Below are 18,314 nucleotides of genomic sequence, written 5' to 3' on the forward strand. Positions count from 1 at the left end.
AGTGCAATGGCACAATCTCGGCTCACTGCAACCTCTGCCTCCTGGGTTCGAGCGATTCTCCTGCCTCAGCCTCCTGAATAGCCGGGACTACAGGAACGTGCCACCATGCCCAGCTAATTTTTATTTTTTTTAGTAGAGACAGGGTTTCACCATGTTGGCCAGGCTGGTCTCGAACTCCTGACCTTAAGTGATCCGCCCACCTCGGCCTCCCAAAGTGCTGGGATTACAGGAGTGAGCCACCGTGCCCAGCCCACTTTTTTATTTTTTGTAGACAGGGTTTTGCCATGTTGCCCAGGTCTCAAACTCCTGGCCTTAAGTGATCTGCCTGCCTTGGCTTCCCAAAGTGCTGGGATTACAGGCATGGGCCACTACATCCAGCTATATATATCCTTTAACCCAGCAATTCCATTGGCAGGAATTTACCTCCTGATCAGTATCAGAGAAGTTGGCAAAGATATTTGTGTAAAGATACGTGTTACAGCGCTGCTTGCAACGGCAAAAATAGACCTGGAAATTACCCTTTGAGACCAGGTTAAATCATGACACATCCACACAATGATACTCCAAGGGTAAAGACAAGTCACTCTGAAATCATACACAACACAAAGGTTTTGGGTTTTTTTCACACCCTGTTGCCCAGGCTGGGGTGCAATGACCCCATCACAGCTCACTGCAGCCTCACCCTACTGGGTTGGGGTGATCCACCTCAGCCTGCTAGGTAGCTGGGACTACTGGCATGCGCCACCATGCCAGGCTAATTTTTGTATTTTTAGTAGAGACGGGGTTTCACCATGATGGCAAGGCTGGAAACCTTTTTTTTTTTTTTTTTGAGATAGGGTCTCACTCTGTCACCCAGGTTGGAGTGCAGTGATGTGATTTTTTCCTGCGGCGGGAGAAGTGGACTGAAGCCAATTGATTAGGGTGTTTAGCTGTTAACTAAATGTTTGTGGGTTTAAGTCCCATCGGTCTAGTCACTGCAGTGTTAACCTCCTAGGCTCAACTGACCCACCTGCCTCAGCCTCCCGAGTAGCTGGGACTACACGTGTTCCGCCAAACCCACCTCAACTTTTTTTGTGGTGACGTTTCACCATGCTGCCCAGGCTGGTCTTCAACTCCTGAGCTCAAAGTATCTGCCCCACCTTGGCCTCCCCAAAGGAATTATAGGTGTAATGACCCACTGCGCCCAATAGAGCTTGCTTGGGCAGGGCCCAGTAAGAATGCCACTAAGCCTGCTGGATTCTCCTCAAAGACTGAATTGCTAGCACCATTCTCAGTCTGCAGCCCACCCTGCTCCTCTTGGGTCTCTGTATGCCTCCAGAGGGCCTGTGACTGTGCTCAGGCCTGCCTGTGTCTTCAGGATAGAGAGGGAGGAAAGCAGACATGCTGGAATCCCAGCAAGTGCTGTGTTTATTTTCCAAACAATTTTATTGAAATGTGCCAAGAGTACATGGGCAGCACAAATGTATGAACAGGAAAAAAAAAAAAATCACATGTACAATAATTTTTTTAAAGTGAAGGTTAATCTTGGGAGATATCAGTTCCCCTCTCCCTCCCCCTGCAGACCTCCAGCGTTTCCATTAAGGTTAAGCCTCTACGAACCTAGCATTTAAAAAAAAAAAAAAAAAAAAAAAAAAGGAATACAAGATCTTTTGCAAATAACAAAAACAAAAAACAAAAAATGGCATAAAGGAAAGAGAAATGTCTTCCTGCTCAGATGGGACTCTTCCTAGGCACCTAATTAGGAGGCGTGCTGAGCGGTGGAGAAACACAACTTCAGAGTGTAAGGGTATGGACCATCTGTAAAGGAGAGAGAAGTTTGGTTGGTTCCCGTCTTTGGAGGCTCCCCAAACCCAGGTCCCCTCAAGTTTGCACCTATCTCCCATTTTCTGCAGGTCAACTGCAGGGCTCTAAGGAGTGACTGCCCAATGTGAGGCTTCAAGATGAGCCAATTACCAATTATGTACGGAGTTTCTCCTTCTCTTCCTTCATTCCCATAGAGAATCCCATTCCTATCTCCTTCGCCAGCCCAAGGCTATGGGCCTCTCCCAGCAACTGGGTGGGCAAGTTTTACCTGCTGGATAGTGTTGCCTCTTTCCTAGGTAACAGAGTGGCTTTCCTACCTAAGCCAGTCTCTGATGCAAAGAGAGAATGAATGCCACCTCCCTGGAGGACAAGCCTGAGCAACTCCCAAGCTGGCAGAGTGAGTGGCAGCAGGTAGTCAGGCTGGCTCTCCCATGAGGAGAGGCTGCTCTCCTGGTGAGCAGGTCCCACCTGCCTGTGTCACCAACAGTGCGAAGATCCCCGGGGTCCTATCTCAAGGGCAGGAAGGACATCCCTGGCCTGAAGCCAGCCAACCCATTAGGTCACCAGGTTGATGCCTGCAGGACACACAGATACTCACTTGGGTTTTTCATCTGGTAATGGTTCAGGAAGCCCAGAGTCTCCAGGGCATCGCTCTTGGATTCCCACTCCAGCAGTCCAGAGGAGCTGCGCTCACCTGATTGCAAAGCAAGGGGAAAAGCAAAGGATTTAGACTGACCCAATAGGAACTAGGCAGCTGCCCACCAACCACCAAGCAACTAGGGGAAGGAGGTGGGCACACTCGACTCACTTTTGCCTGAGAATACTTTCACAGAAGATGGCCGCTTCACTCCCAGCTCATCGCAGATCTGCAAAAGAAACAGGTAGTAAATGAACTCTGAAACAAAAGGGCCGCCACACAGGATTCAAGCAGACCAGGCCCTGCATGACTCAGTACTTGAAGTTTTCAGGAGAAAAGGTCTGTAGATTTTATCACACACCCTAAGGCATCCCTGTGTCATAAAAATGCCAGCAACAATGCTCTTAAAAGTTGCCTGAGACTGGGAAGCTGCTTTTTCGTTCCCAACTTCAACAGCTATCTGGATATCTGCACCCTGGCTGTTTGCTGAACGCTGTTTGCTGAATGCAAGGTCAACATTTCAGACCACAGCCAGATCCACTTGAGTTCCTCCTCCCTTCCACTGCCTCAGTTCCCCCGACTGAGCTTTAAAGGGCCCCACCTTCTGATGATATCAGGGTGATGGCACCCGAAGCCTACGCCAATGCGGTTCTTGTGAAATTGGGCCCTCATCGCTGGGCCTGTGAAGCAGCTTTCCCAGCAAACGAGCAGTTGCCCTGCTTGCCAAAAACGTAAAAGGAAGGAATGCGGCAAACAGTGCTGCCAGAAACTTGGTGCCATTCTCACCCTGTCCAGTTTGAGAGCACGGACCCCTATCTGTCCTGGCCTCTGCTGTGTCCCTAGCACTCAACCCAGGGCCAGGCAGGAAAGGAGTTCAACAGCTATTTGCAGAAAAGACCGAAATGAATGGCCTACTCAGACGGCCGTGGCAAGGACCCGACTGCCTGCTCACAGCTCCACAGCACACACCTCAAAGAAGTTCTCCTCGGTCACCTCCAGCGGGGCGTTGAAGAAGTGCAGCACGTTGCTGGGGTGCTGGATGCGGTTCTTGGCTGCCTGCTCTGGGGTGGAGAAGCGATTGTTCCGGGATTCACTGAAGTCTTTGTAACTGCAAGACCCGTCTTCCAACCCGTATGACTGACCGGGCATGATGGCTGGCTGCTTGGAGACACTGCAGCAGGGAAGAAAGGGGAGTCTTTGTCATACCCAAAGTTGTCCCCCAAGCTTTCCCCTATGGCCTCCAGAGGCTCAGCTTGCCCTGTGTGCCTTGGGGCATCGCTCTACAGCTGAGGCAAGGCTGACCCACTTTCTCCTGTGGCGTCAGAGACACGTCTGGGAACACACCTGCCACATCCCATTTCTGTGTGAGTCAACACCTCGGCCTCACTGTGCTCCTCTGCTGGGCCCCGTTCCCCTCTTCTCTCCCCCCTGTACCTCTGCCGCCCTCCCTAGCCTGAGCACCTACCAGACATTCAGCTTCTGCCCAAACATGAAGTTGTTGTTGAGGTGAGTAATGGCCCGGTCCACAGCGTAGCCATCAGCCATCTCCACCATGGCGGCCCCCGGCTTGCTTTTCATGAATTTCACCTTGGGGAGAGTAGCTGCAGTCAGCACCTCTGTCCAGCTGCCAGGGTCCCCCTCTCCTGCCCCTCCCAAGTTCGTGATAATAACCCCTGCTCTGGCCTCCCATGTCCTCACAGTGAATCGGGACCACTAGAAAAACATGCCTGGCCCACACCAATTGCTCAACCCATACTGAGAAGCAGGGCCTGGACCATGTTTTTAACTGTGGGACATAACCCACCAGTAAGTCATTTAGTGAAGCATGACAGAAAACTGTGCAGGAATCAGAAATCAAATCAGCCATTTTCACCATTTTGTCTGTTACACACAGACATGTGTGATCTATGGATGGTTGTGTCTACGGTCACAAGGTAAAATACTCCTTCAGCTGGGTTACAACAGAGCAGTGCTAGCTCTGGAGCCAGGCGGTCTGGCTCTGAGTCCTGCTTCACATAAAGACTATGTGAACCCGGGCGGGTTATTTAAGCCCCCTGTCCTCCACTTCCCCCGTCCATCTCATTAAGGATTAATGTGAGAAATTACACAGGTCACTACATGTAAAGCATCTTTAACAATGCCTGGTAACTAACAACACTTCACCTGTGTTGCGAACTACTCTAAGTAATGGGCCAAGTCAGGAGCTGCACAAAGGCCCCCAAGACCCAGACGGGTTTAATGTTAAGCAAAACGCCACCTGGTTTCAGGTAGACACTCAGCCACCACCAGCCCCAGTCAACTGTCCCATGGGAAGGCAGAAGGCCCAGTGTTGCCAGGTCTCAAGTTTTCAGGAGGAAATCCTTCAACGATGGTGTTTCACTATAATGGATTCATTTTTATGTTTTATAAATATGTTCATGTACTTTTATGTGATAAGGTCTTTTTTTTAAACATTGGTAATTCAAAAACAAAACACCCACACACAGTGAGGACCAAACAAAGCCCGTCTGCAAGCAGGCTGCCTGAGCTCACTGAGTCACTCACTTGGTGCCTGCCTGCCCAGCGCCACACCAGGCTCCCCCCTGGTTCTTCCCCGTGCTGACTGGCAAGATACGAGGCTCAGCAAGGAACCCAGTGGGTCCGGCGGCAGCTCACCTTCTCCACATTGCCATACAAGCAGAAGACATTGAAGACTCGGTCACAGTTCATCTTAGATTGATCCAAGCCATAGACCATGAGCACAGGGCTGTCGGCGTGAGGGCCATACTCGGGTGGTGGGGGAGGGGGTGGGGGGTGCCCATACTGGGGGCCGTAGCGACTTGGGCCCCGACGGTGACCCCCCACTGGTGGACCCATCCTTCTCCCTTCGTAGTGAGGTGGGGGGGGCCCGTAGCCCTCATCATGATAATGGCTGTGGTACCCACCGTGGGGCCCTCCTGGGGGGTGGGAAGGAAAGAGAGGGAGGACGGGTGAGAATTTGCACGGCGGGCGGCGGGCAGGGGCACATGAGCCACGGGAGTCCACGGAGGGGAACCCCCTGCCCTCACCATATTCTGCGGGGTGATCTCCCAGGAGAGGGGGCTGCCTCTGGCGTTTGTTGGGGTTGCTGCCAGGGTCACCTGTGGACAGAGAAAACAGTTAGGAGTCTCACTCAGAAATTGGGGTCTCTCCCTCCCTCCTGACTGCACAGGCTGATCTGAGCCCCCAGCTCCTGCAAACTGCAAGCCCTCCCTTCCTCAAGGGCTGTGGGGCCTCCTTTTGTGATCTGACCTACGACGGGCATGAAGCCCAAGCCTCAAAGCTGCTGCCCACTCTCCTTCCCCTGCTCACACCAAAGGGCTGGTCTTGTTTTGTGAAGGACAAGGCCAGGTTCTCTGTGCTCTCACCTGCCCTGGCCCTGGGAGAAAGCCCAGCTCCCAGGCCCTCTGGGGAATGTGCAGCTGCTACAGAAGCTGATATATTACGGGGGGCCAAAAGCAGCTTTCTAAACTGACTCCCAATGAAGGGAGAGTAGATTAAGAACAGGAAAATAACCCACGAGGGAAGCAAGCAAGCTTGACCCCCAAAGCCCCCAAGGTTCTAGGAGCCCCAGACTGTCTCTGTTAGATCCCTTCTTTCTTAATCCCAGTCCCCCCTCCCTCCCAGTCCCGCCAGCCCAAGAGGGACTGACTGTAGGAGCTAACAAGCAGGGCAACAGCAGAATCAGTTCAAAGAAGCAATCATGTACAAGGCATCGACATTCCCACACCCAGCAATGGCGCAGATCCACCCTAACCCCAGCAGTTCATAATCACTGCCGTTAACTTAGCGCTTAAGTGGCAGGCACTGGGCTAAGCGCTTTACAGACATCACAGCTTCTCAAATTCCTCACAACAACCCTATGAGGTAGGTTCTGATATTTCACCCCATTTTACAGATAAGAAGACTGAGTCGTTAACTTTTAACTGAGCAGTTAAAAGACACTTTGGCCCAAAGTCACAAAGCAAGTCAGTGGCTGAGCCATATTTGAACCCACGTCTGGCTGACTCCAAAACCCAGGGCTCAAAACCACTGCCCTTTCCTGCCACCCGGCCTGGGTTTTGTTACCAGTCATTACAAAGATGGAAAAGGACTACTTACAGCAGAAGTACAGAGTACAATGTCCATTTGTCACAAAAAACAAATCTGTATTTTCTCTTACCATTGGACGCTTCAACAGTGAGTTAGCACAGTTCTGAAAGATGGCGTCCCATCAAACATACACTGCGACCCTGCATCACATGGTTTTACAGTCATAAATACAAGTCACGGTACACATCCGCTACAATTTTTTTAAAGAATTGTTTTAAAAGTCAATATTTTGATTAAATCAAAAATGGCTCACAGATGTTCTGTCCTCAGAAGATATCAGAAAAGTGGAAATAAAGGTGTATGAAGTGGGTAGTGTCCCTCCGTGTTGTCACCTCCTCACATATGTGCTGCAGTGCGGTGGTGCGGTGCTTCTGGCTGTGTAGCGCTCCGTGTGCGTGTCTCCTGGTATGAGGTGTGCCAGTGGCCCCACTACGCTCGCGCTTTTGGCCTTGGGAGCGCGCCTGGTTACCCAGCAGCAGGTAACTGTGTGCCTCTGAGCTGTTTGGCTGTCTGGTTTTAGGTCTGTTTTGTTTTTTTTGATTTTTTTTGTTGTGGTTAAAATTTTTTTTTTTTTTTTTTTGGTTTCTGATCTCCAGTTGGTGCAGATTATGTTGGCAGCCGGTGACTGCAGAAAAAATAAAAATATCAAAACAGAAAAAAAGAAGGCCCTCCCCAAACCAAATGACTTAAAAAACAAAACCCATATGGCGAGGAATGGAGAGAGGATCCTATTGTCTTGGAGGCCCATGGAATCTACTTCCGTCTATGAAACGTTCTCCGAAAAGAGCACCGCTCGCTGGCTGGCTGGGACAGCTCTGTTCTCTGTGTTTCCTACTTCTGTGTACATTCTCGGGTTCAAGTTTGCTTGGATTTTGACCTTTTTTTTAATGTTTAATAAAAAAAGCAGTGTCTGCTGCCATGTTGCGTCTCTTTCTCTCTTTGTCTCTGTATGCCTCTGTCTCTGTGCTTGTAGCTGTTCCTTGGAGCGCGGTGTGGTGTTCTTGATGTAGTGAGCTCAAGTCTGCGGCTGTTTCTGGGGACGTGGTGGAGGCTGCATGTTCTGTTCTCTCCAGGAAGAGCTAGTGGTTTTCTACCCTGTGTGTTGGTGAGCAATGTGCAGAGGCAGAGCCGCTGAAGTATGGTTCCTGAGGGGTGGCGAAGCACCGCCCTCACTCCAGGTCACCTCATCAGCCCTCGTTTTTTTTTGGGCCCCAGCCTTGGGGCTGCCAAAGCTGAGAGGCATCAAAACCAATGCACAGCCAGCCCCCTGCCACTAGCCCCTGCCGGTCTGCACATCTTCTATTTATGTTCCTTGGAGAAGAAATGGTTGTTGCCATGTTTCTGTTAGCAGTCATGTAATGCCATTGCCCGCTCTGGTACATTCACTTGGTCACCAATTTGCCTCTGACCTTTGGAGGGAGCAGCCAGGCCCACAGGGCCCACTGTGAGGATCCTGGGGAAGAGTCTAGCCCACCCTGCCCACTGCTTCCCAGATGCAAGGGCAAGCAAGACAGGCCTGCCTAGGAATGGGGGGCTCTGGCCTCTCAGGGCCTGTGCGATGTCAGCATCGAGCCTCCTCCCTCAGCCCATGGCCTGGTCCGACGTATCAGACCAAGACAGACACAGAGATGGATGGTCTTGCTGGGGGGCTGCCGCTGTTTCTCATAGGCAATCCTCCACCTCTCCCTGCTACCAAAGGCAAACCATTCTTGACAGACACTAGGAAGGGAGTTGTCCATTTGGGCCACCTGCAGAGATGTTGCGTCCCCTCTACAAATGATGTGAGGCATGTCCGCCCTGGTCCAATCCAGAGTGTCTCACCTCCACAGGGTCAGCTTGCTCAAAGGCTCACTGCAAGAGCCCGGGAGACCTCATCGCCCCCCACACTGTCACTCCCCCAAATCAGACCCTCTCAACAGCGCAGAACAAGAGGACAATTCCTGGCCCAGCAAGAATGGAGTGAGTGACCCTAACCAGACTCTCAAAGGAGCCACTGCTGGTTTCTAAGGCCGCCCCCACGCCTCATCCTCATTGAGGCCCTGCTCCCCGCCCGTCCAGGCTTCTGCTTTGCCTCTGTATCCTGAGCAGCATCGGAGGGCCCCAAGCAGCAGTGAAGACCCATGGAGGCCTCTCACTCCTCCATCCCACTAAGGTGTCCAAGAGCTGACCCCAAGGCCCTCCCATGTCCATGGGGGGCCCAATGGCATTACATAACCCTGAGCCCACGTCTATGAAGTGCGCTAGTCGAGTGAAGGCAAGGCGGGTATGTTTAGAACAAAGTGGCCGTCAAGATTACCTTGTCCACTGAGATTGGGGTTTGTGTAGTCCCAAGTATCCTGATCATTCTTGAACACATTCAAGCGTGTAGGCTGCAAGGACAAGACAAGACTTGAGGTCAGCCATGCCCCAGCTCACCTGGAAGCTGACAAGGGGCAGTCAGTCACCTCCCAGATGTACCTTTGCGTATTCGATCTTCAGAGTGCAACAGCCAGAATAGATATCAGCCCCATTGAGAGAGGCCTTGGCCCGCTGGGCACTTTGAACAGAGTCAAATGTGAGTCAAGTTAAGGAAAGTCCCATCACAGGAGATCTTTGAGAAGGGCTTCAAGTTACCCCAGAGAGGGATAATGACAAGGTAGTACCCCAAGACTGTGGTACAGGCGGAGGCTTTGGGATTAGCTCACTGCCCAGCCACTAGCCTCAGGTTGAGAGACCAAAACAGACTCAACGCTGCCCTGGATGAGCAGTTATTGGCCAGAGTTCTCTCATAATCTGCACCCTGACCCATGGCCACCAGCAACCTCTTCTGCCACACCACTTTCTCCGTATCAGCCCTCTCACGCCCTTCGACTAAATCTGAAACATCAACTTGATTATAGCTCTGCCCTGAAAGTCCATCAGTGGCTTTTTCCTGCCCCTACCCCAAGCATCACATCGCTGTCTAGGATGCCCTAAAAGCTTCTTCCAATGTCTATTCCAAACCCGTCTGCTTGCCAGCTACTCTGCAATCCTCAGGTCTTTCAATTTCTCCATCCAACAGAAGCTCTTTCTGACTTAACAACCTTTGCAGAGGCTGTTTCCTCCACCTTGAGTATAAGCTCCTATTTGCTCACAGAAATAGGACATCACCTCCTCAGAAACCTTCACACATGCCCCGTCTTTTTTTTTTTTTTGGATATGGAGTCTCGCTGTGTTGCCCAGGATGCAGTGCAGTGGCATAGTCTTGGCTCACTGCAATCTCTGCCTCCCAGGCTCAAGCGATTCTCCTGCCTCAGCCTCCAGAGTAGCTGGAGTTACAGGTGTTCACCACCATGCCTGGCTAATTTTTGTATTACTAGAGACAGGGTTTCACCACGTTGGCCAGGCTGGTCTCGAACTCCTGACCTCAGGTGATCCACCTGCCTCGGCCTCCGAAAATGCTGGGATTGCAGGCACGAGCTACTGTGCCCGGCCCCACATCCCCTTTTAAATCAATTCCTTTTCCCAGGGGCACATTTTCTCAGGACCTCTTGAGACTATGTTCCCCAAACCTTTGTCACTCATATTTGGCTTAGAATAAACATCTTTAAAAATAAATTCCTAGCCAGGCACGGTGGCTCACGCCTGTAATCTGGGAGGCTGAGGCAGGTGGATTGCCTGAGGTCAGGAGTTCGAAACCAGCCTGGCCAACAAGGTAAAACCACATCTCTACTAAAAAATACAAAAAATTAGCTAGGCGTGGTGGCAGGCACCTATAATCCTACTAGGGAGGCTGAGGCAGGAGAACTGCTTGAACCCAGGAGGCAAAGGTTGCAGTGAGTTGAGATCGCACCACTGCACTCCAGCCCAGGCAACAAGGGCTAAACTCCATCTCAATAAATAAATAAATAACAAAAAGAAAAATAAATTCCTTTGTATCTCCTAACACACTGCTCTCTCCCCTAAGATCTGCACGTCCACACGATATGCCTGGTCCTTTAACTGCCTCCCCACTCAGTCACTGGGCTCTGTGAAGGCATCTGGCACATGGCAGCCACTCCCGTGGTCAGCAGACACATGCTGGCTCAAAGAATGGCCACTGTCAAGCCCTGCAAGAGTCCCTACCCTAAGGAACACCTGTTTTCCAGCAAAGGATATTCCACCATCGCCTGAACTCCATTCTTCCTGAAAATGACAATTCTCTGGACAGGGCCACAAGGATTACAGATAGTGTAAAGAACATCCTGCAAAAGCAAACACAGGCAAGATGAAGGGGCACTGGCAGGTCAGTCTGGCTTGCGGGAGGGAATAGGGGGAGAAAAGGAAGGGAGACCTCACAAGAAATGCCTGCTGGCACGCACCGTGGTGATCGAATAAATGGGGTTCAGGATGGTAAAGAGAAGCACACTGTTCACGCTCCGGGAGTCATCCGAGTCCCCAGGGCGGGAGATCTTCTGGCTGGTAGAGTAGTTGACAAAAGCTGGGTGACCAGCAATGTATATTTGGTTGTCGGCTGCGTAGTTCACTGCGTTGCAAGCCCCCAACACATCTTCAAACTCCACCAGTGCTTGTCTCTTTTTAGGCATTACCACCACATAGCTGGCAGAGAGAACACAAGTTTCAATCCTCTCAGGAAAATGGAGACAGGAGGAGGGTATCATTTGATTTTTTGAGAACTGACTCCTCCAGGGCCTCTGGACTCCTCTGCAACCCTATCATGGTTCCCCGACCTGAACACCCCGTGCCACAGGTAGTACCAAAGGCCAAAGAGGTCTAGCTCAGCCATCACATCCTCTGGGAAGCCTTCCTGACCTCTCCTCACCAGACTGTCAGATGCCGCCCACAGACAGCTTCTTGAGCTTACACTATCACAGTGCAAATCACTCTAGGAGGGCAACTTTCTAAGAGAAAGAATCCAGATACAGCTCACTACTGTATTTGCAGTATATAGCATGCACCAAATATTCAGTAACTACTTGCTGAATGAAAGAACACTGGCCAGGAGCAGTAGCTCATGCCTGTAACCCTAAAACTTGGGAGGGCTAGGTGGGCAGATTGCTTGGGCCCAGGAGTTTGAGACCAGCCTGGCCAACATGGCAAAACCTCACCTCTACAAAAAAATATAAAAATTAGGCCGGGTGCGGTGGCTCACTCCTGTAATCCTAGCACTTTGGGAGGCCGAGGCAGGTAGATCACGAGGTCAAGAAATTGAGACCATCCTGGCTAACACAGCAAAACCCCGTCTCTACTAAAAATACAAAAAATTAGCCGGGTGGGGTGGCCGGCGCCTGTGGTCTCAGCTACTCAGGAGGCTGAGGCAGGAGAATGGCATGAACCCAGGAGACAGAGCTTGCAGTGAGCTGAGATTGCCACTGCACTCCAGCCTGGGCGACAGAGCGAGACTCTGTCTCAAAAAAAAAAAAAAAATATATATATATATATATATATATATACACACACACATATACATATATAAATTAGCCAGGCATGGTGGCGCATGCCTATAGTCCCAGCTACTCAGCAGGCTGAGACAGAAGAACTGCCTGAGCCTGGGTGAGACTGCACCACTACACTCCAGCCTGGGCCACAGAGCGAGACCTTGCTCTGTCTGAAAAAGAGAACACTGACCAGAAACTACAAGGCAGAGGAAAAACGAAGGAAGGAAACGGGTCATGGAACTTGCTGTAATCTGACACAAAGTACAACGGCCAACCCAAAAGCAGAGGGGCCACAGAATCTAGACCAGGACGGCAACGAAATCACTGTTTCCAACCAGAAATCGTGGACACACAAGGACACCAAGGAGTCAATTTTGGAAGCCCAACACTTGGCCTCTGAGCCCAGTACCTGATGGGTCCAAACTCCTGCAAGGCCTCCACAAGGTCAGCTTCCACCACACCGTCAATCAGGCCCCTGATGTGGACAACTGGGGAGGCAGGGGTTTTGTGCGGGTCATCGTAGTTCTCCTGAGAAAGGAAGCAAAAACAAGAATTCTTTTCTTGCTGTACAAGATGACGCCCCACTGGCCTCTGCGCTGTTGCAGACCCAGTCAGATAAAACAGTTGGATGTCATCCATGAAGGATGCACAGGAAAGACTAGGGGCAGCAACTGAAGCCAATCAGCCCAGAAGGATTCTGGGTCAGCAGAACAGTGGTCCTGAGTGGGTGGTCACTTGCCCACTGGCTCTTGCTGTAGCTTCTGAGGAAGGCAGAATGGAGGGAGGACCACACAAGTCCCAAATCTTACGTTCTTCCAGGGACCCCCCCTTTTCCCACTGGTCCACTCGACCAAGGAAACATGGGAAAAGAGTAGCTGGAAAAGGAGACACACTGGCAGCAAGGGCTCTAACAGCTATCTGCTACAGTTTGAATGAGGACATCCCCTTTGCATGTGCCCCAAATTCCTTGCCCCTTAACTGGCTGAGCCACCATCACCTAGCTAAGCACACGTTCCCCACCACTCACACCCAGGTTCAGTCAGGGCAAAAAACAACACATGCCCCAGAAACTGGGGCAGCCAGGCCAGTCTTGACCCTTTCTAGTCTTGAATCACCCTCCCACCAAAATCTGCTTTGGAAATTACTGCCTAGGTCAGACTAAGAAAAACCAGACAAGAAAGGTCTTTTATTTATTTTTTGAGATGGAGTCTCACTCTGTCACCCAGGCTGGAGTGCTATGGCGTGATCTTAGTCCACTGCAACCTCCGCCTCCCAGATTCAAAAGATTCTCCTGCCTCAGCTTCCCGAGTAGCTGGAATTACAGGCCCTCGTCACCATACCTGGCTAATTTTTTTGTATTTTTAGTAGAGATGGAGTTTTGCCATGTTGGCCAGGCTGTTCTCGAACTCCTGACCTCAGGTATCTGCCTGCCTCAGCCTCCCAAAGTGCTGGGATTACAGGCATGAGCCCCCACTCCCGGATGGAAGGTCTTTTAGAAAGACCAGAAACTCCAACCCATACCTTTAAGAACCGACTGCTCCTTCCTAAGAGAAGTATCTTACACCCACCGACAAAAGCCTCTGGTCATCAGGAGAAAGATGAACTCTTCCACCTCTCCTGGGCTCTGGGGCCGGCCCCCTGAGAATCACTGGGCAGAAGTGCGTGGAAGGGGGTAGAATCGGATTCTATTTCAGGAACGATCCACTCGAACCACAGGGGGAGGCACTCCCGCCAGGTTAGCAGCTCCCACAAATGGGAGTTCTAACTGCAGCCCTGCCCCTCACTAGCTGTGCCACCTACAGTAATTCACTTCATCTCTCTCCTGGCCCATTTCCTCCTTTCTAAATCGGGAATCCCAGTATCTCCCCCAACCTCACGGAGGAGCGTTAAGAATTTTCAATTAAGATGTCTTTAAAATGTGTGGGACAAGGCCAAGATTAAAACGCTAGCAACTCGTAACCCCTAAACCCTGGAAAACCCTGCAAATAGACGGCCCTGTAAGACTTCAAGATTTTGGAAAGAGTGGGGACTGGCCCCCACTCCAAAAGCAACGACTGGTGTTTTCGGAGGGAATGATTACAGGGGGGTCAAAATGCTTCCAGCATGGCCAAGGAAGTTTGGTTTATCAAATCCTCGGTACCCAGTGAAACCCCGGAAACTGTAAGCAAACTTGTGATGGTTTCAAAGCTTCGCTCAACTCCTAAAAGGCTAAAAGTGCATTTCACAAGTCCTCTTCCCATTTTCAATGCCTACAAAAATGAGGGAGATACTCTGTTCTAGCATTTAGGCTCAAACACATCCATTTCTGTATAGAGACAAGACTGGGCCTTAGAGATTAAACTGCCATCGGACGGAATTCCCCACTCCAGAGGACAAGGCCGCCGCCCACCCGTTCCCGCTCACGAGGCGCTCCCCCAACCGCCCACGAGGCCGGGCGGGAACACTGCGCCTGCGCATGGGGCCAGCGAAGAAAATGATAAAGGGGAAAAAAACCGGCCGGGCCGCGTGCCCGGCCCCCACACGCCAGCCCGCCGCGCCTGCGCACTGGGCCGTTCGCCGCACGAGCTACTTCCTCTGCGCTCCCCCACACCCCGCTCCGGACCCCGCGCACGCGCAGGCGCCTGTCCTCGCGCAAACCCCGCCGTTTGCCCAACGGCCGCCCCTCCCCCACACCGTCAACGGCGCGATGGCCTGGGCGCGTGCGCAAAAGCCCCCCTCAAAAAATAAAATGCCCTCAAGCTGGGAAATTGTCCCCCACTTTCCGGCCTTCCCGGCGACTAGGGCCCTGGCCTCACCCCGCCGCCGCCGCCGCCCGCCGCCCCGGCTCCTCCACCGCCACCGCCGCCGCCTCCGTGCTGGTCGCCGGCGTTGTCTGTCTTGAGCCGCTTAGGGGCCCGGCCGCCCTCACTGCCGCCGCCGTAGTAGCGGCCACCGCCGCCTCCGCCGCCCGCCGCCGCCATCTTCACCATCGCTCCCGACCGCCTCCGCTGCTCGTCCGGCTGCTGCCTCTGCTCCAGCCGCCGACGCCGCTTCTCCGCCCGGGGCAGCAGCCTCCGCGACATGGCGGCGCAGAACCCGCCTCCCCCCGCCTCTCATTGGGGGAGGGACACGCCCGTCACCCGCCGCCCCCACCCGATAGGGGGAGCCACTGGTCCCGCCGCGGGGGGAGGGTAGGCTTCCACACGGCTTGCGCGCTTATTGGACATTTCCCACGCCGTTCTGCGGGAGGGCCCGCCCTTGTTTGTTTGAGACACTCCTTATAGGTGGTCGCTTTCTGCCAGTCATTCCGTCGACCCCGCCGCCTTAAAATAAAATCCAATTTGATAGGTCGGATTTCTGGCGCCGCTGGCCTCCCTAAAAGCGCCTGATAGGAGCGGCGCTCTAAACCTCCCAAGAATCCCCGCCTCCCTCCCACTTTCATTGGTCTCCTCGCTAATCCGTCAGCACGAGTCACAATGACTACCTCCCCAAGCCACTTCGCAAGGAGAGAAGGAAGCCCCGCCCTTTTTTGGTCTCTCTTCAGTGGTTAGTACAGATGCCCATTCTTCTGCGTCTCCACTGATTGGTCAATGGAGAGCGGAGCGCACCCTCTCACCAGATGGTAGGACTATTGATACGCTCTGATTGGATGAAATGGGGAGCCCCACTCCAGGGTAGGCGCTCTTTGGTGCAGTATACGAAACGAGCAAAGGCGAGAACGCATGCGCAAATACGCTTTCAGGCACCGCCCAGAGGCGGGGCCCCCCTCAAGAGAGTGACAGCCTGGAATACCCGGAGTATTTATGGAGCGACCGCTGTGTGTGCGCCGGAAGGCTCGACCAAGATTGACAGGAACTCCCAGGGTATCTCTGTCGCCATCACTATACTGTGTTCATCTGTACCTCTAGGAGGAATTCTTAAAATCCCAAATCTGAGCCTTTTCTTCAGTAGAAAACCACTCGCTGCTGCCGACTGTCTTCGGACCCTGTCCAGTTCTAAATTCAGCCGCAACCCCTTTCAGTTTCCCTTGGGAGAAGGCTCTTCCGCACACTCTCCATCTGTGCCCGTGCAGTCCCTTCCACCTGGAATAGTCCACTACCTCTCCTGCAGGAGCTAAGGGCCAAGTCATCTTGTCCGTGCGATCCAAATTCACAGGTCCCTGCCATCCCAGACCCCTAGGATTCCCCTCAAAGCCATAACTCGGGCCAGTGATTTTCATCTGACAGTTCGACCCCTCTGAGCACCACAGGAGGTCCTGGCCCCGACCCTGGAGAGGGTGGCCACCTACCAAGCGCCCAGTACAGCACCTGGCACAGTGCAAGCCCCTTGCACAGTGCAAGCCCCTTGCACAGGGGAGGCGTTCTTGTGATCTGTGCTTGCGTCGGGCCTTTCTTCCTCAAGGGCGGGGTAAGACCACCCGGCATTGCCCCAAGAGAATGTCGGAGGGTATCTCCAGACTCCAGCGAAGCCAACTGGCCGAGCCTAGGGGGTGGAGAGGAGCGCGCCCCAGTTATCACGCGCAGGCGGCGGGGTCAAACGGGGATTAACCCGGGATCCCGTCCTACGGAATTTAACGTTATGGGGCTGCCCGCGCAAGGTGTGCGGGGGAACACCTTAGCGAAGCTATTGGCAAGTGACGATGTCGCCAAAGGGGGGAAAAATAAAAGCGAAGCTAGCGTCGTGAGAAACGCGGCGGACGCCCCAAAAGTGCTCCAGGACCTTTCTGCCCGGCTGATGGGGGCTTTCGAGTTGAGGTCCGGGTGGAAACTAAGTTTCAAATGGAGGCCGTGTGTGGTGGCTCACACCTGTAATCCCAGCACTTGGGGAGGCCGAGGCGGAAGGCTCGCTTGAGCCCCGGAGTTCGAGGTTGCAGTGAGCCGTGATCGCGCCCCTGCACTCCAGCCTGGGCGACGGAGCGAGACCCTATCAGAAAAAATGGGGTCTATGGCAATACAAGAGGGGGACGGGCCTCGTGGCTCTGCCGGTGAGGGGAAATAAAGTTGGGGGAAGGGACCCTGCTGGGGACCTCGATCAGCTCCCCCGGAAGCTGACCGGGAAGATCCGACCACGCCGACGAAACAGAGACGGGGGCGGGGCCGCGTCTGAAGCACGTGACCCGCGTGACGGGAGGAGGCGGGGCCGGTCACGACGAAGGGCGGGGTCGCTCGGTCCCAACGTCAGAGGAATGCGGTGGGGGGAGGGGGAGAGAGGGGGCCCCTCCCCTCCCCGCCCCCGCGCCCGGCCCGGACGCCCCTCGCGCCGGCGCGCACGGCCGGAGCGCGGCGGAACGGTCTCCCCGGCGCTGCACGTTCCAGGCCGCCGGCCCGGCCTGGTGACCCGCACACCCCGCGCTCCCGGCCACCGCCCCGCCCCCACCCCGCTGCTCGGACCCCGACCCCCGGCCGCGCGCGGCGCCGCCCGCCAGTGCCCCGGTCACCCTCCCGCACCCCTCGCCCCCAGCCCCTACCAGCTCGGCGGCGAGCCTGACCGGCCGTCCCGGATCGAAAAGAGCAGACACTGGGAAGTTTTGGGAGAGGGAGGGGCGGGCCTTAAAGGGACCACGACCTTTTTTCAGCCCCGTGGGGGGAAGAAAAACTGGGGGCAGGGGGCGCGGGAGCGGGGACACAGCAGGAGACCGAGGGTCGCCTCGCGGGGGAATGGAGGAAACCAGGCGAGAAAGGAGCGGGAAGACCTTGGAGCCGCGGTGTTCGGGCTCGCGTCCCTTTTCCCCAAAAATCCATCCCCGCCCCCCGCAGACGGAAAGTCACGCAGTTGTTTGAGACTCGCGCATCTCTCCTCCTGGTCAGGCAAGTGTTGTGTTGGCTGAGGCAAGTGTTTGGGGTGTACCTTGCTCACATAAGGAAATGGGCTGAAGGGAGGCAAGTGACTAACCCAGGATGCCACAGCTTGCAAGTGGCATGGCGGGGCTGGTCTGACGCCGGAGCAGACGGATCATCACTGCACTGCAGGGCCTATTAGGGTGATGGGGTAGGCTGTAGAGATGGGGGGTTCAGAGCAGGGGACTGGAGCCACCCTACCGCGGTTCCAACGTGGAAGCTGCATTTACTGGCTCTGTGGCCTTAGGAAAGTAACTTAGCCTTCCTCATCCGTTAGGGGGATGGCAGTAGCAGCTTCGTCTGGGTGGTCATGAGGAATGCAAAGAATGGAAACAGGAGACCTTAGAGGCCTACCCCCATTTCACAGTTGAAGTAAAACTGTCCCAGAGAGTGGAAGAACCGCGAAAAATTACCACAGCTGGGCAGCCTCTGAAAGAGCAGGTCTCTCCCGTTCTTAATACACACAAAGCTTAATGTGACCCTTGCAGATCCTTGTAAACCCATGCCAGCCGGGCACGGTGGCTTCCCCTGTAATCCCAGCAGTTTGGGAGG

At 53.7% G+C, this 18,314-nt stretch overlaps 1 protein-coding gene across 3 annotated transcripts; it reads right to left on the reverse strand.

Moving 5' to 3' along the window:
• Positions 1-1,404: 1,404 nt before the first annotated feature.
• Positions 1,405-17,528, reverse strand: HNRNPL (heterogeneous nuclear ribonucleoprotein L). 3 transcript variants are annotated; one of them, XM_054540367.2, is made up of 13 exons: positions 14,742-15,023; positions 12,356-12,474; positions 10,870-11,107; positions 10,665-10,752; positions 9,008-9,102; positions 8,847-8,919; positions 5,488-5,559; positions 5,096-5,376; positions 3,906-4,027; positions 3,410-3,611; positions 2,612-2,669; positions 2,402-2,497; positions 1,405-1,797 (listed from the first exon to the last, which is right to left on the reverse strand). In XM_054540367.2, the coding sequence occupies exons 1-13, from the start codon at positions 15,006-15,008 to the stop codon at positions 1,739-1,741; spliced, it is 1,770 nt and encodes a 589-aa protein (XP_054396342.1). In that variant the 5' UTR covers positions 15,009-15,023; the 3' UTR covers positions 1,405-1,738. The 3 variants fall into 3 exon arrangements, with proteins under 3 accessions (XP_054396342.1, XP_054396343.1, XP_054396341.1); XM_054540368.2 differs by lacking the exon at positions 14,742-15,023 and adding an exon at positions 17,393-17,528 and having other exon boundaries at positions 5,096-5,559; XM_054540366.2 differs by having other exon boundaries at positions 5,096-5,559.
• Between the last annotated feature and the right edge of the window lie 786 nt (positions 17,529-18,314).

The sequence above is a fragment of the Pongo abelii genome, chromosome 20 (assembly GCF_028885655.2).
Source record: "Pongo abelii isolate AG06213 chromosome 20, NHGRI_mPonAbe1-v2.0_pri, whole genome shotgun sequence".
In the NCBI taxonomy this organism is placed as follows: domain Eukaryota; kingdom Metazoa; phylum Chordata; class Mammalia; order Primates; family Hominidae; genus Pongo; species Pongo abelii.